The sequence below is a fragment of the Ixodes scapularis genome, unplaced genomic scaffold, assembly GCF_016920785.2.
Source record: "Ixodes scapularis isolate PalLabHiFi unplaced genomic scaffold, ASM1692078v2 PGA_scaffold5__190_contigs__length_132052651, whole genome shotgun sequence".
In the NCBI taxonomy this organism is placed as follows: domain Eukaryota; kingdom Metazoa; phylum Arthropoda; class Arachnida; order Ixodida; family Ixodidae; genus Ixodes; species Ixodes scapularis.
This window is the reverse complement of record NW_024609880.1, coordinates 124,963,257-124,980,643: the sequence shown is the minus strand read 5'-3', so window position 1 is coordinate 124,980,643 and position 17,387 is coordinate 124,963,257. Positions and strand designations below refer to the sequence as shown.

Below are 17,387 nucleotides of genomic sequence, written 5' to 3'. Positions count from 1 at the left end.
TGGAGCAAGCGCCGAATTTTGCAATCTGCAGTCACAACACGGCTACACCGTATTGTGAAGGGGAAATACAGCGCGAAAAACGACACGGGCAGAGAAGCTGTAGCTGCTGTACACACACCCAGCGTACACCTTCTCTGTCCGTGTCGTTTTTCGCGCTGTTTTCACCCTTTCACAATGGTATACTAACTAACCCAACTTACCACTGTGCGTATTGAGATTGAGCGGGAGCAGAGCAGTTTAAACTGAGTGTTTTATGGCCTGGCAACCACAGCAGCGTAGTCCGACAACGGGGGATGACTACTTCCATCCGCCATTTTGTGGCTCTGACTCTTAGGAACTCTATGCGAGTCCACAGGAATAAAGTTAAACAAGACATAGAAGTAACGCCATTTTGTGTTATCGCGAAATCCGCTGGTTTTAGCAGGCAACAGGCTCCGCACATTGGTTGAACTCTCCCAGTATAAACGGCTCTGAGCTGGGGGAATACGCCTCGCAAGTGGGCTCATTTTCGTCTTCTGCGCATGAGAAAGGAAGTAGTGGTGACGTCAGAATTCCGAGCCCTGATTGGCTGATCGCGACCCCCTATCTGAGCGTCGTCTGCTCCTTTGCAGCGTCGTCTGCGTCTGTCTTACCTTCCCTGCGACTTTCGGAAGTGCAGGTCTTTACGAGCGAGCTCGACTTCGCCTTTCAGAGAGGGCAGACGAAATAACTCGAGCGGTACGTTGTTTTTGTCTAACAACTAGCAGACGCGCATCAAGGAGGGAAGTCAAAGGACTCACTGGCGAGGTGTTCCGAGGCGCCGAGGTTTGTTTGCTAAGAACCACGAGTGAGCGTGTTAGTGTCCGCAAGTTCCCTCCCAAATACTTTTTCCCCTCCATTCGTGTGCGACAAGACCCCTCATTCTTTAACGGCGTCGGCGGCTTGGCGCAGTTAACGTCGTCTGCTTTACGTCTGCTAGTCAAAGCGATGGCTGCTTTACCTTTCCTGCGTCTGTCGGAGATTCACCGCTTCTACACCGGCGAGAGTCACCGTTGCCTCGGGAAACAAGGAGATAACAAGAGGAAGAAATTGGCCTCTTAATCTACAATTGAGGTCAGCGATCAAAGTATAATACGGGAAGGGTTCACAAGGGTCGCGCGGGCATATTCCATTCAGCACGCCAGCCGGTCGTGGGCAGACGGTCGCCGAGTCGCGGAGTGCCTGCTAGGCCTAACTGCCGTACTCGCTCGGTCGCGTTCGGTGGAATCGTGGCCGTTGGAGCTTTTCCCGGGTGTTTGTGGATCCAGCGTTCTTGTTCGTCATGGTCTGTTTCAAGTACTTTTTACTTTTTTCTTGCTGCTTGAAGTCGGGAGGCGTGAGAAGCGCACGTAGAAAAATAAACGTCCGTGGGTCGTCGCGACCGCACGCTGTCGGCCATGCTGATTTGATCGTAAGAAGTGCGTAAGACAGCTTCTAAGCTGTCGTAGGATTTCGTTGTAACCTGCGCAAAACTTACGAAAATTTCGTTTCGTGAATACGAATTTGTTCTTAAGTTTTGTCTTACGCGCATTTTTGGGGTAAGATCGTTTCGTGAATCTGGCCTCTGCACTTCCGAAAGTCGCAGGAAAGGTAAGACAGACGCAGACGACGTTGCGAGCAGACGACGTTGCAAAGGAGCAGACAACGCTCAGATAGGGGGTCGCGAACAGCCAATCAGGGCTCGGCGTTCTGACGTCACCGCTACCCCCTGCGCAAGAAGCAGACGAACTTGCCCTCCGCATAGGATTAGGTTGCTTGGATAAATTTTTTCCTCGGCATATCCCAGAGCACCCAAAGTAAACAAGGACTTTTAGAATAGGGGGCCCTGCCGGTGAATAGGTAGCGTGTACTTGCGTTTCTTGCGCGTAGCGCTAATACGACTAGCAAGCGAAATAAATACAGTGAAAAATATAAGAATCGTAATATATATGCGATTAATTGGCAAACGCATTGTGTCGCTTGCGTCGCAAGTATTGGGTAAGTTAAAAACAAATTTATCCGGTATTTTTTTTAGATAACATGAAATGTTTGGACGTTTGAGGTCGAGACAAAATCAATACGATTCAAACCCTTCAAACATATACCGTATTTGCACGAATATAACGCGAGTTTTTTTTCGAAATTACGTGCTCCAAAACGCACCTCGCGTTATATTCGGAATCGAGTTCAGCCACGAGGCGCGCGAGTCTGGAGAAAGCAAGAGGAGAAAGCCATCCCTCTGGCTCAATGCAAACGATCCAATGGAAAAAGAAGTGGGGGTGTGGAGGGGCATTTTCTAGCCATGGGGCCACGTGAAGGGGCGAATAGAAAACATAAAAAAGCATTTTTATCGCTTTTGTGTTTGTACAACGCGCGCACGCCGCACGCCGCGCGCGCGCGCGCCATGCGGGGATGCGGGCACTGGCCAATTCGAGCCAAGCCAAGCCAAGCCGGGCCAAGTCAAGTCAACGAAAGCCAAGCCAAGACCACCGACCGCGTTTACGCAATCGTGCAACACGAGGCATTTGTTTTACGAACAGGGATCAGAACAAGAAGTGTGATCGTGTATCGGGTTCAGCAGTCTTTTTTCTGCCTGCGCATTGTTTAGTTTCTGCTCCAGAGTGGTCTGGTGTTTGTGTGTTGGTGCTTCTGCTTCCGCGCCTTGTTTGGATTGTGGGCTGCCGAGGAGCTCCCACGGAAGAGAAAAGAACTACCAGGCAAGCAGGTGCCGTGCTGCTGCATACCTGCGTAGTCGCCAAGTGGATTGTAAACGGAAGGACCTGAACAGTGAGGATGAGTGCAGTCAAAACATAAACTGGTATTTCTTCTATTTCCATTGACTTTTCACTTCTGCTATGCCCCCGAGTGCGAGAAATTGACGCAGCATCGGTTCGCGTTATAATAGTAATAATATATTTTTTTTCTTTTTGGGCGCATCAAAAACTGCCCTCGCGTTATATTCGTGGTCGCGTTATATTCGTGCAAATACGGTATATGCGTTCTAGTTATCTTCCTCTTCACAAACGCTTTTTCTACTTTTCCCTTGACTTGCTCCATGTTCCACTCTTCGCGATTTCGTTCAACTTCACTTTGAGGCTTCTGCAACGCACAAAAAGACGCACTGTCTTGTAAAGGGCAGACATGTACACGTTACTATAAATAAGTAGGGAATTACACTTGCAATTACTGAAGACTAAATTGTAATTGATTACTATTACCCTTCTATAAAAGTAAATTCCCCAAAAAGTAATCCGTAGCTTTCGTGGCCTCCAGTAAGAAACAAGGAGATTATTCGAGTGTTTATTGTTGCCACCATTCCCAATTGTGAAGGTGTCGACTGCCGCCGAACACCCTTTCACCTGAGGCACTGAATGGTAGTCCAATATTGGACGTGCTCAACCCCGGAAAAAGAGTAGAGCTTCGCAATGGATGGCGAAGGGAGAAAGAGATAGGAGTAGGAACAATAGAAAGGAGGTTTTTCTCCTCTTCCCCAGCCTTCCTGGTGCTTGCCCTTTTTCTCTTCGCTTGGCGTTGCCTTCGCCTGTGCTTTAGACCAGTGGTTTTCAACCATCGATGTTTCGCGGACCCCTTGTGGATCGGCGGAAATGATGGAGGACCCCGTTAGTGGTGAGAGGAGAGGAAAGGTATAAGTTATGATTCAATAAATGGATATAACTAAGGGCTATTGTAAAGCAGACATCTCTTATTCACATGCACACGAGAAAACTCGCCCGATAACTTAAACATTTCTTCTCGACCTAAAAAAAAAAAACAAAAAAAAAGTTTTATTGCTTTGCTTCACTGATGAGGCAGGGCTTCGCGGACCCCTTGAATGCCTTCGCGGACCCCTCATTTGAGAACAACTGCTTTAGACAACTAGTCCGTGCTTTCGGAGTTTATTTTTCGTCCAATTCGAAAGGGTGTTTTTCGGAGTTAATATTTTGCCGAAGATTCGGAGTATATCGGAGTTTATATTTAGCCGAAGATTCGGAGTATATCGGAGTTTATATTTGTTTGATTCAAAATTCTCCGAAATTCGGAGTTTAATTTCAGTGTTTTCTATTGAAAACTAATATGCAAATAATAACCGGATGTAAACGTATGCCAGATAAAAAATAAAACGCGCTTGTATGGATTAAAATTTCTTCAGTTGAATTTGACGTTCGTGCCATTGCCATTGGCAGTATTAATTTGTCCCACGACAAAAGTTGCACACAAGTGTTGCTTCGATAAACGTCGATACCTTAAAATCAATAAACTCCCGGGGGCAGTCGCTACGGAGCTCGTAGTCATCCCATCATATTCCATCAATCTAGGCCGCGGCCGCGCGAGGTGGAGTGGTTAAGGAGGTAATAGAGAGTTTCAACTGTCCCTTTTCTCTATTTAATACAATCTCTATGGTCCATAGCTTTCACTGTTGCAAAAACATAACTTCTCCTTTCTTTAAATCACAAATCGCATGGCTCAGACTGGAAACCAAAAGAGTGGCTTTTGTCGTGACCCGAACCTGTTGCCATGAATACCTCGACGAGAAAAGCGGCAAGACCCGTTTTGTCAACGGTCGGAAATTTGAAAGGTAATTATGGTGCCATTTTCCCAGGTCCATTGACACCGTGGTAATCAAACTGTACAAAAAACTCTTTTTTTTTTTTTGCGTGGGTGGGGGGGGGGGGGGGGGGGGGGGGGCGGGTTGCATTGGCACACACATACACGTTCGGAGTTTATCGGATAAATCCGAATTGACCAAAAATTCTACCGGCGGGTGTTTTTCGGAGTTTTTCTGATTTATCCGAAAGTACGGAGCCCTATCTATAGGTCAGCTACCATTTTTTTAGTAAAACACTTGTGTATGAGATAATATTCGTCCCGCTTTGGTAAAAACAGGAAAAAAAGACAATTAACATTTCCGAAGTGCTCGCAAAAAAGCTGACACACGAAAAGGGTGACTGAGATGCATGTAGCCTGGCTGGAATTCAAAAAAGTTGGCCAGCCCTAGAGGTTGTACTACAAAAAAAGTAAATAGCTCCCACCTAAAATGCATTGTTTTCCAAGAGATAAGAAGTGTTCTAATACCTTGTGTGCAGCAATAAACAAGGATGCTTGTGCTTGTGGCTATAATCACCTTTACACCTCATCACATTGCTTTTAGTAGATTCTAGTGAAGACAGAGCGTCCTCTCCTGTTCTGGCATTATGGAGATGGCTAATTGTTAATTCTAGTCAGCGGACTTACTACCTCGAGCTTCCCGAAGGGGTACACTACACCATAACTTGGTGTCTTCCTCTCCCTGTCTTTGATTGCAAGAAAGAAAACAACACAAAGAGAATAATAAAAAAAAAAAAAGCAGATATAGCTTGCCCGCAGTTCCTTTTTTTAAAAAGATATCCAATCAGATCTCCTGACTGCTGTTACATCTGCAGAAACAAAAAGATTCAGCGGCTTGGCGTTGCAAAGAAAGGCTTTGTGAAACTGAACGGCGCCAAGTACTGGTCAATGCGGCTGACATCGTGACTGCGGTCAACTTTGCAGAAAATATAGGGTGTGTGAAATAACCAGGCTCGATCTAAAATGGGCCGTAAAAATCGGCGCCTACACGTAGCAATCTAAAATTTTTGTCAAAGGTGTATTTCACAGGTGGGGTTTATATCGCAAAATTTCAAAGCGTAGAATTAGTTTTTTGTAAAAAATTGGACAAAAAAAACTTGCCACGGTCAACGGCGGACGGTGACGCAGACGACTGAGTCAAGTGGCGGGACGCGTTTGGTGTACGTATAGATAGATGGCGTCGGGAGCAGCGCCGGAAGGTGTAGCCGACCAGCGAGAGATGACACACAGACGAAATGCGTCAGCAGCAAGAGCGCCGTTGTGCAACTGCGGTATTTTTTTACTTCAGGTTTTGTACTTATTGTCCGCAATTATGGACAACGGTACATTACAAAAAGATTACGTTCACTTTAGGTTGTCGCGAGCAGTCTCGATAAGGAGGTAGCGCCATCTATCAATATGTGCGCCAAACGCGCCCCGCCACTCGACTCGGTCGTCCGCGTCACCGTCCGCCGTTGACCCTGGCAAGTGTTTTGGGCCAATTTTGTACAGAAAGGGAGCTAGCTCTTCGTAACTTTACGAGATAAAACCGACCCGTGAAACACACCTTTGACGAAAAGTTTAGGTTTCTACGTGCACGCGCAGATATTTACGACCCATTTCAGATCGAGCATGGTTATTTCAAACACCTATTACGTATCAAACTTGAAGATAAATGTATGAGATTACGAGTAATTTCATTCCTGGTAACGGATTACGTACAGGTCTGATTACAAGTGATTAAATTACTCGCGATTGGTTACTTTTAGGGGTAATTCTGTTGTCATTTGACTAAATTTATTAGGAAGTAATCAAGTAATCCGAATTACTTTAAAAGTATTAAAATCACTCGTAGCCACTACTATTTTCCCCTCCTCTTTCGAAGGGTCCCCTTTGCTTCTAAACGTTTCCTACGATCCACGTCTCCGACGGGAGGGTTCTTTCCCAAAATTAATGGGATCATTGTTTCGCTTAATCTAATAATGGAGAGCACAAAAAATACCTTTTCAAACTAGAAAAAAAAAATGTTCATTTGAAATTGGGAGGCAATCGGAAAAGTAACGCTGACTTTTTTCAAGCCAATTACTTCTCTTCTTAAGTAATCGAAGTGAATACTTTTTAACCCAGAGTAATTGCAATTGTTTTCGAGTCCAAGACTGTTTTAGCGTGTACCGTCTATCCTTCCCCGAAAAAAACATCCCCGAATAGCGGGTACCGTCTATCCCTCGCCGAAAAAACATCCCCGAACCCAAAAGGTGGTTTGGATTCGGCGCATGCGCAGTGGTGAGCCTCTGTTTCTTAGGGGAACGTCGGGGCCTTCTATTCAAAAATAATAGCGCGCGTAACGCAAACACGACACATTATCAGAATGATCGAAACCAGTTTATTAATATGTCTCATATATGTCTCATCGTTGAGTCGACCTTCAAAGTCCTTGAGCGGAAACACATCGGTGACGCGAAAGGTACCAAAACGTTTACGTGACCACACAGTGGATGACTAAGCGAATTAAGGTGACGACTCAGCACACTGAGAAGGATGACTCAGCACAAAGAGAAAGATGATTCAGCACAGTAAGAAGGATGACTCAGCAAATCGTCTGAGGGATAACATAAGAGACCCTGTGAATTTTTATTGCTCGTGACCGCTCGCTGTCTGCACCTGGTGCAACGACTAGCGGGTAGCACCCTAAAGTCAAATTTGGGGGTTTTACGTGCCAAACCAACGACGGGCATCTGGCACGCCCCAGCGGAGGACTGAGGATTAATTTGGACCACCTGGGGATCTTTTGACGTGCAACCGAAAGCTCGGTTACACGGCGTCTTCTCCGCAATAAGCCTCCGTCAGATTGCGGGCACCTCGGCCGGGATTCGAACCCGCCACCTGGGGATCCGTAGGCCGGCGCTCTCGCCTCGGAGACCCTAAGAAAAAGGACACGCGGGAGCCTATTCTTATCTAAAGAAGAAGAAAAGAAAAAACACGGTTGGTGGAAGGAGGGGAGATCATAGATGTCGGCTTCCACGGAGCACATAGGGGACTCACTCGTTTCCCTACCGAAAGAAGTCGGTGAAAGGCATTGTTCGAGAGACAGGGCTGCTCGCACGACACCGGACAGAGTGAAGCCAGGCAGGATTGAGGATCCACGAACAGGCAGCAATGCGTGTCGCCCTATGCGCAGTCGAGGCGTGTTTAGGCCCGGTCCTCGCAGCTGGCGTGCAGGGCCCAGGCCATCAGCGCTCCCGCGCAACGCAGCAGCTGCAGGCTGGTCCGCCTCTTGTCCCTCTGCGCATGCACATAGAGCAGGATTAAGAAAATAGGGGGCCTGAGGACCATCTACGCTCTCCCCCTTCCCCGTCTTGGCAGTGCCCCCCCCCCCCCTCCCCCTTTCCCTTGCATAAGGAAAATGAAAAAAAGTGGATCGGAACGTTTGCTGTTGTGAACACCAATAGTTCACTTCGTAAGTTCAATTTATCTGCCCTGTTTTTGTTGTTTTTTTGTTGAAAACGGTGAGCTTCGTTTATACCACTAAATTTAGTCCCATGAGGAGACATTGCTGCATTCAAAAGATTGTTCATTAAAATCCAACACAATCAGCACAGTGCAGAAATCACATATACAGGTTGCACAATAAATATACAAAATATGCATGATATATGCCGGGGGTGGCCACAGGGACATGGGGTCAGAGCAGCAGACAAATCTACAAAAATTCAAAGAGCCGTAGGAAGGAAGAAAACAAAGGGGGGGGGGGGGGTTACTTTTAACAAAAATCGATATGGAGGGAACAGTCCTTTCCAAAGGGGACAAGTATAATTGTCGACTACAACAAATAGTCCCAGGCAGCAGAACGTTTCTCCAACCGCTAAGCAAAAGTGAATGGATAGTTCTCTAGCCAGCTACTGCCCCCGACGTCCGTTATACGTGTAAGGTTCGAAATTCTTTCTATAAGAATAAAGGAGCATGGTTACTAGACACATCTATGTGTCATGTGTTAAAAAGCAGTCCAGCTGTATGTGCGTAGTGTAGTACAAGACTGCCAAAACCGTGAGTGTCTTTTTTTTTTTTTTCTTTAGTTCAAGAATTGTTTTGGGGGACGCAAGAGGGAAAACAGTGGAAAGGGGGGGGGGGGGGGGGGGCACGCTGCCCAATCCCAGGGATCTGCGAGTCACATTTGAACCCGGGAAAAGGTGCAGTTCGGCCACCCGTGATATGCAGTGCACAGGGCAACACAAACACGATAAAGTGGGTACCATAACTACAAATGTAAATTACCAACTCAAATTACAAAATAAATTTCAACGTGCCTTCGTTGAATATAAGACAAGCAAAGACGACCCGAAATAAACGCAATGTTGACAGACGCCATTTGTAATGAGGTGAAAACAACAACGACAAAAAGGAACAGTTGATTATAAAAGAGGAAAACAACGAAGATTTACGTTTCTTGAATCACAGCTTAGCGTTTCATTGACAACTGAATCATGACACACGGTAAAAAACATATTGGAAACTTCCATGTATAGCGCAAACAGTCCTCTCGTAAAATGTCATCTTTCGCATCTTTGCTTTGGCGAAATCAGATATAGATTTTTTTTTTTTTCTCGAAAGATAGATTGTGGAGAAGGTCACTTTCAATGGACGTGGTAGCGAGCGCGTTAAACTCCTCGTCCAGAAGGTTTGAACGAAGGCGATTCTCTATCAGCGACAACCTGCAAAAGGATCGCTCGCTCGCACAGTTTGCCACTGGTGTGCTTAGGTATATTCACAAAGCAATGGAAATGTTTGGAAACACGTTAATAGGTTTCCTTTCGGGCAACAACTTCATTAATCCCATGGCACTCGTGTCTTGGCACACAGAGGTTTGCAGGAAAAGTTCGAAAACTGGATGAACTCAGCTGAAAATGCTGGCTCCAAGTTATTTTTATCGGTTTTCACCGACTTCTCAGCCTGTTGTGCTAGAGAGATCTCGCTCCCAATTTCTGTCAGCAATTTTAAGAAGCCGAACTTTTCGCAGAGCTCAGCGTAGGCAGCCTTTCATACTCGCAGAGCAGAGCCTAAACTATCAAGCACATCAATGGAGGTCGTCTACTAAGTCATTGAATAGGTTTCTAGAGCTCCGCGCCGTGGCGCTCAAATTCATTCATATTCGTGCCGCCATTATGGAGCTTTGCATAGACACTGTACGATAACTGTACTCATAGCGCGCCGTTGTCGACGTGTCTTTCAAGTTAGTCTGTGGCGCTGTGGATTGCCACCGGCCATAAATCATTTATGACATCATTAACATTGCAATCTAGCTGCACGCGCGTAATCATAACTTCAGTAATGATTACGCATCGCACTGGTCAAATATCTAAATTTTGAGATTAGTCACTCTCACTGCCTAAACATCCAGACAGGCAGACTATAATTCATTCGACGAGGGTGGTCTGTGCCGTGTTCCCGTTGCAGTGGCGAACTTTATCGGTTAGAGCTTAGCTGCCTATTTCTGTCATCACATTATGGCATTTTTTAACGTTCTATGAGTATTAAAAGAGCGTCGTATAAACGGAGCAGCATTTTATCGATTAATTTTTTCAATTATTAGATGAAATTTAGTTTTCGTCGATTAATTAATTCATCGGGCCCATTAATTAATAAATTAATACATGTGGCTCAAAGCACTGCGGAAGCCAACGAGCTCCGCCTTCAGCGCGAGCTCGTCGGCTTCCGCAGTACTTTGGTTGCCGTGTGCATGCCCGATTACACTTGAGTTAGCGAGGGCAGAAAATTTGCGCTGAAAGCGAAGCTTCTATAGTCTCAGCTTGAGGATGAACGGAAAAGCCTAACGAATACGCGCTTCAACACCTCTGTACAGTAAGCGGTCCAAGTGACGAAATGCTTGACCCTGCTTGTCAATTGTGCTGCTCGAGTTCGTGCGGGATAGCCATACTGCCATGCAGGTATATGGTGTTCGACACTGTTTTCATACGCGCAAACCTCCTTTCCAATCAAAAAAGCCATTGCGTGGTTGAAGAACTCGGGTTTCTCGGAATCGAAAATAGTTTGCAAATGAAACCTTTGGACAGTGAATATACTAGCCACTGTCGTTCATACGTTTTTCCATTTACAGCCTTTCGTGCGGGAATATGAGGTGACATATATCGTTTGTGAGCGTTTGTATATTGTCTTTCGTAAGACGGAAAAGTTCCTGCCCGATTTTGAAAATACAATGGTCCATTCTCAAAGCATATTCGTTCCAAAATCTGTGAGTAATCACATCCGGCCACTTAGCTGGGTCACTTTGGAGAATCTCAGGGCGTATTCCTGGTGCTGCTGAAAGCTATATGTCCCTGTCTGCCGAGCCAACATGAAGCCAGCTGGTCCGTCCTCTCGAGGCACGCTTTGTGGGTAGAAGGACGATAATCCAAAGTCGAACTGCTAGGGAACAGGTGAGTGGGTTCTTCGAGTGTCGTTTGCTGGCGCTCGTCACCAGCAGGAGTCTGATAGGAGAGGTTCGGGGCCTGTTGATCAGCAGCATAGAAATCGGTCGGGGGAGAACGGACGCGTGGAGCTCCGTGGTACGGCCGGGCGACGTAGAATCGACGCTGCTTCCTCAAGAACAGGACAGGGCTCGGTCGACGTCGGTTTCTCACATATAGGGATAGGTAAAGTTGCCCTCCTTTGTTCAGGATCCGAACAACCAGAAGAGCGACCCCTTATTACGCCACCGTTGGTAAGGTCGATGAGTCTTTCCCAGGAGCAGTAGGTGTCAGTACTGCTCCTTAAAGGTTCTGCAGCGTACAAATGTGTGGCTCGTGTTTCACGGCGCACACTGTTATACACAAGACGGCCGAGGTAACATTTACCGGGTCGGAATTCCAAGAGCTCTGAAGCTAAATAGAGTAAAATATGTCCGAAACGAAAATAAAGGTAGGTGATGTGTCTGTATTCTTTTGAGCTTGAACGACCGTTCACGTCGTGCGCCGTAGAACCGAATCATTTCGTCCGCCCGTGGTCGCCACAGCGGCTCGATAGCCCGAACCACGAAAGATTTAATCACGCTTAGTTTACACTTACAGCATTCACGATCGCTTGTCATTCTGAGTCTAAATGGTTTGGTTGTACTTGTCAGACGAAGCAGAAAGAAGCAGGATGGCAAATCGCCTCCCGCTGTGGTAAGCCTAACGCTTGGCTGTCGACCGCCATCTTGTGTTTTCCACGAGTCGTGAACTGTATCGGCTGTGTTGCGGTGACAGCGGTCGGCGTGGGAGAAACGCACCCCGAAGCCCTCAACGATTCGCGCGCGCATGCGCAGTAACGTCGGCGATGCGTTCGAGGACAAACCGTTCGTGTCGAAACGACTCGCTAAAACTCCTTATTAGGCGAGTCTTCCTGTTCTGCCCTTCTCACTTCAGATGTGTAGTTAAAAGTTACATTATCTGGGGTTCCATATATTAACCGCGTTAAAATAAAGGAGCCCCCTTCCGCTCTCGCATATGAGCTTAATCAGCACTAATCAGCACTGCATGCACATCTGCGCTCGCAGTCTCGATGCCGTGGGAGGAGTCGAGATCCTGTCGCGGGGAGCTAGCCCTAAGCTGGCAGTACGCGCTGCTCGGACCAGTCATCTTTGGCCACTTAATCACAATGCCGAAAAAAAAAAGGTAAGCTTTGACGACTGTCTCCATCTAAGTGTAGTTCCTGCAGCGTTTACGATCAAGTGCGAGACATTCAGAAATTGCCATTCATAATAGTAATAATAATAAAGATACTACTACTACTACTACTAATAATAATAATGATGATAATTATTATTATCTTTATTTCTATTTAAATAAATACATTTTGAAGCAAAGAGAAAAAAAAAGCTTGATTGAATATTTCAGCCCCCATTGAACAACAGTTTTCGTGCAATAAAAGCAAGGAACTATCATAGAAAGATAACAAATGGAAATAGCAAAAACAATATGTTGATATATTGCAACGTGATTTCCGAAAATTTTTATCAAGAAAATGTTCCCGGTTGCAACCACCATTAATTTTAGTATGCTCGCGGGCTTGGTTCACCGCAATTTTTAACAAAAAAATGCCCGCCTTGTTGAGCCAGATAATGACTGGTAAGTTCTGAAACACAGGCTGTACAGGTTGATCCCAACCAACAATCGTCCTGATGGCATTTGGGTGGAGCATTCTGTGGTGCAAAATTATTTTTGCAACGGGGAAAAAACAAAACAAAAAACGCGGGTCTGTTTTTGTTTGTTTGTTTTTTTCAAACAGCCCGAATATCTGTTTCCGACCGCGTCGCGTGAACACTGCTTAAAAAAGACTCACCGGGAGTTCTTCATCGGGTCCGAGGCGACGGTCCAAGCCGTGGATGGTCAGGTGGACGAGAAGCGTGAGCGGGTACACGCAGGCCACCAGCGTCTTCCGGACGCCCGTGCTCCCGTCGATCCTGCCAACGAATGAGCCATGCTGTCGGACCCCAGCGAGACGCAGGGCCGCTTTCCATGCCCCGTTTACGGCCGACAGTGCAGTCGAAAGCTCGTTGAACGCGTTCCTTTAACCGCGCGGCTTCCAGCATTTTTTGTGATGCTTGGGTAATTTAGTGGAAAATGTATCGTTTAAGTTGAAGAAAATGCTTCCATAGCGAGATCAAAATGCGCCACCATCGTTTATATTACTCTGACAAAATTGTTGCAAGTTAAGAAAAGCTCCCGAGAAGCCTTCCACCCTTTCCGCTTTACCAGAGAGCGAACACCGGAGATGGTGCGAGACCTCCTTACCGCCGTTCGCTCTGATGAGTGAAATGGGAGCATGCAGGGCTTCGCGGCAGGCGTTTCCAGCTGCTCCATTGGGGTCACGTGACTTATGGGCCGCGTTTGCAAAGCGATCTGATAAAAGAGTCGGTCGTCGGCAAGCGTCTCCGCCCGCTTTCCACTTGGCATGCGCACTTGCAATCACACACTTGCGACTGCTCATTCTTACGACGAGACCAGAGACGGATGGATGGATACAGCTGCAACCTTTTTATTTGGGCGTCGCCTTGCGCCACCTGGCCAAAACGTCTAAATCCAACAATGAACTAATCTCCGATTAAATTCTGATTCAATGAAGAAGGGCAAAGAATCTTATATCGCCGCTAAGCACAAGCATTCATCTACCATTCTCCACAACCGAAAGGGACAACCCGTGGGACGGTGGCGCCTCTTCGCAACCCGGTGAGCGCACTTTTCGCCATACGGATCGAAGGAAAAAGAATAACAAACTTTATTCTTCCTTCTCCTTATGCCACCAGCCTATTTTTTTCCGTCGCTGTCTTTAAAGGCTTGTACTAAATCGGTATCACATTGAGCAACGTATCGCTAGCTGCCACACAGAGAGAAATTTCACTTTATTAAACAACACAAATTAAGTGATCCTGCTTGAACTAGTACTTTAAGTACAATGCACTTGAGGTACTTCCCAACACTGATCCTAAGCAAACGAAAGTGTGCAAACGGGCCTTTAGATAGGAAACGCTCTCCGTGGCTTAGCTCTCATAAATCTCTCTTGAGCCGGGGTCGTGGAGCCCAAACCGGGGACGCCCACCGGCGCCTGGCAGGGCGGACAGAGAGACGCACTTACAAGTCGCACGACGCTACGGTACACACGGTGATCAGCAGGTAGAAGGTGCCGTGGAAGACTCCGGAGAAGGGGGTGGCCCCGGCGACCGCGTGCCAGAGGGCGACGCCTGCCAGCACGCCCCGACAGAAGAGGGCCGTCCTGGCGAACGATGCCTGGGCTGCCGCTGCCACGTGCGCCGAAGTCGTCTCCCGGGAGTCTTCCCGGACGTCGGCGAGGGCTGTCCGTTCAACCGCCCGGAACTGGCCTGGAGGAGGAGATGCGCCAGTCCGACGGCCGCTCGCGGAGCACGTCTTCCAGCACCGCTTTGCTCGAAGGGAGTCAGTGGCGAGGCACGGCCGCTTGACCGCTACTGCTTGCCGCTTCACCATATGAGACGAATAGAAACAGTGAACCGGCTGAATCCTTTTGGCGGCTCCAACCAAGTGGTGGGACTCGCACCGGTACCCGAAATGTCGACGCCATTCTCGACTCGGTTCAGGACACGCCAGACGTCTAGCTACCCGGGGGGGTTTGCTCTGGGAGCTCCCAAGTCCTTTCCAAACGTCGCCTCCCAGCTGTGAACATGGTTGCATTGACCTGGCGTTGTGGAGCTGCCGTGCACAACCCTCGTGGGTTCCGGCAACACGCGGATCTGTTTTGGGAGCTCCGACAGCGGAAAGAGGCGCCCGTCTGGTGTGCCGGTGCGACAACTTCGGTGAATCCACCAAAAAGGTTACACTGGAAAGCCCTCGCTCACGCCGCGGTGTTGTCCCCAGACAGATCCTGGGAGGCACTGCTCATCGATACTTTCCCAAGAAGGGAAACCTGACGGGTTGACGTTTTAACGCCATTTACAAATCTCGGGAAACAGTATACTTCTCACGATCCATGCGATTTCTTGGTCGACGCCTCAACAGTTTCTGTCTTAGAATTTGCACCAATCTCTGGACCAGCTAGTACGCCCACTACCTGCCGGCAACAGATACGAGAAAGTCGTTTTGTGGACAACTGGATGTGCTAAGTCATTTTTTGAAGTGCTTCGAAGTATTGTGGATTGCCGGCATCCGTGTGACGCTGCTGGTTCGATCCTCCGATTTACACAACCGGTGGGAGCGGGAGTCCTGGACTCCTGGCTATAAATCGAGGGGAGGGGGAGAATGGGGGGGGGGGGGGGGGGGAGAGGGGGTTCATATGGTAGCCTCTTTTACTGCATGGTCGGTACGCCCTCCGAGATTTACGGCAGTGCTGCGAAGGCGCTCAGCAGCGAGGCCACTGATGTGACGTCGACTCGAGCGCAGAAAGTGCGATTCAAATATCACTGGCGGACTGGAACATGGAAAGCGTGTGCACGCTTCTAGAAGCCGGGGCCGCTGACTTTGACAAGGCCACCCGAGGACGCGCCGCTAAAGCTTGAACCGAGAGCGTGCGGCTGCACCGTGCCGTGGCCGTCCTGCCGAGGGGTGTGTTCATGGGAAGTGGGGAATGTACGAGCGTTCGTTGTCGGCGGGCTTGGTGCGAAACACAGACGGAGGTTCGCGGCGCGAACAGAGAAAGGGACTTACGAGAGCTCTCGACGAACAGCACCCTGGAGATGACCGGGTGGGCTTCCTCGGCCAGCGAGGCGTCCCCGGGGCACGTCTTCGGGAGACTTTCCCCGGTCGGTCCCTCGCCGGGCTCGGCACAGGACGGCGCTCGGCTGCGAGCGGCGTCCCGCCCGGGCGGCGACGCCATGACGGAGCGCGTCGCCGGGCAACCTGAGCTTGTGTTGCCCACGAACCCCCACGACGCGCGTTGCCGGACGAACGGGGCGACGCTCGTGCGCTGCAGGGACACCGCCCCCCGAGAAACCCGGAGGTCCCGCTCGTCTGAGGCCCGACCCGGTCACGTGGCACTCCGAGTTCCAACTTGGTTTCGCGCAACGTGCTTCGAGCTATATTTTCCCTTTCGAAATCACTCTTTTATTTTTCGAGCTTCTAAAATGGTCGCGTAAGTAACGAGAGGCTGGCTCAACGGCTAGCAGGTCACCATACTAGAAAGAAAAAAAAAATAAAATTAAACTGTGCCCCATATTTTACAAATCTTAAGAAATAGAAACTAAAACAACAATTTTTAAAATAAAATTGGACGAAGAAAAGTTGGAAAGAGAGTCAATAAAAGTTTCGGTGGGCAAGAAAAGAAAAGTTAAGAGACGGACCCGCCAGCTGCGCAACACTGCAGCCGCGATAACGCGCAGGGGCGCCTATCGTTTCGTCGAAACTCGTTTTGTGGAATTACGTTTCGTGGAACTTTTCATGGTCACACGTTTCGTCGACACTCGTTACGCGGATTGCACGCTGCATGGTCATTTCGTCACGAAAGACTTGATAATTTCCAGCGTTGAGTCAACGCTGGAAAACTCCATCGCAAGGTCCCCTCTTCAAAGCAACCTCCACAGGGTGCAGGAGCGGAACCCATGAAATGACCTTGATCTGATCTCCCTCCTTTTTCTCGCCTCAATCGCAACATAGACACATACAGAAAGTGTTTTCTTGTTTGTCTAAGACAACTGAGGGGACACTGACACAGTTTCCTGCACAACTTCTAAAACACGTTCAAACTGATTCCCTGCTTCAATCTTCGTTCCATTCAGGAAAACAATCGTTGCGCTCTGTTAAATGCGCCGAAACTATAAAAAGAAAAGGTCGCCACAACAGACGGCCGTGTGTTGTGGCGACCTTTTTCTCTCTGGTAATGTTCGGCGCTTTTCAAACTTGAAGAATCAGCCAGCTGGCTAAGGCGATCCCATCGAGGACAAACGAAATCAACGTTTTTTTTTTTTTTTTTTTTTTTTTTTCATATTTGGCTGACAGATATAAGTTACACGTTTTGTATTTGATCGTCACCCGGTCCATCAGACTCCGTGTAACTTGAACTCGCTACCTTTATATGGTAAATTAACAAGTTCGTTTTGAGGTAACGGTACCGCCTTATTGTACTTAAAGGCCGACGACCAGACCCGAGATTCTGCAAGGCAGAAGATCCTCCTCGCCATGGGGGAGGAGGAAACAGGCAACGGTGGACAGGGTCACATGGTATAAGGGGGGAGAGAAGGAAGGGGGAGAGTGGAAAGCGCAAACTGGTCGTCGGTCTTTAGTAAGACCGTCAATTGCTTTTTTTTTTTTTTTTAATAACGTCCTATTTTTTACCTTAACCATACATTGAATTCTCATGAAACCAAACGA

General features: G+C 48.0%; 1 protein-coding gene across 1 annotated transcript; it reads right to left on the bottom strand.

Annotated features, from left to right (window-relative positions):
• Positions 1 to 7,465: 7,465 nt before the first annotated feature.
• On the bottom strand, positions 7,466 to 16,899 carry LOC115332713. Its single transcript, XM_040205785.2, has 4 exons — positions 15,729 to 16,899; positions 14,188 to 14,431; positions 12,895 to 13,015; positions 7,466 to 7,863 (listed from the first exon to the last, which is right to left on the bottom strand). Exons 1-4 carry the CDS (start codon positions 15,895 to 15,897, stop codon positions 7,771 to 7,773), a joined length of 627 nt encoding a protein of 208 aa, XP_040061719.2. The 5' UTR covers positions 15,898 to 16,899; the 3' UTR covers positions 7,466 to 7,770.
• Positions 16,900 to 17,387: the final 488 nt, after the last annotated feature.

Bases quoted from the DNA above. Each gene is read 5' to 3' on its own strand.
- LOC115332713 (XM_040205785.2), bottom strand. From the start codon at position 15,897: ATGGCGTCGCCGCCCGGGCGGGACGCCGCTCGCAGCCGAGCGCCGTCC. The intron at 13,016-14,187 runs GTAAGTGCGTCT...ATTCGTTGGCAG, and splicing joins ACCGTAGCGTCGTGCGACTT to GATCGACGGGAGCACGGGCG. The intron at 7,864-12,894 runs GTGAGTCTTTTT...GTGCATGCGCAG, and splicing joins GACCCGATGAAGAACTCCCG to AGGGACAAGAGGCGGACCAG.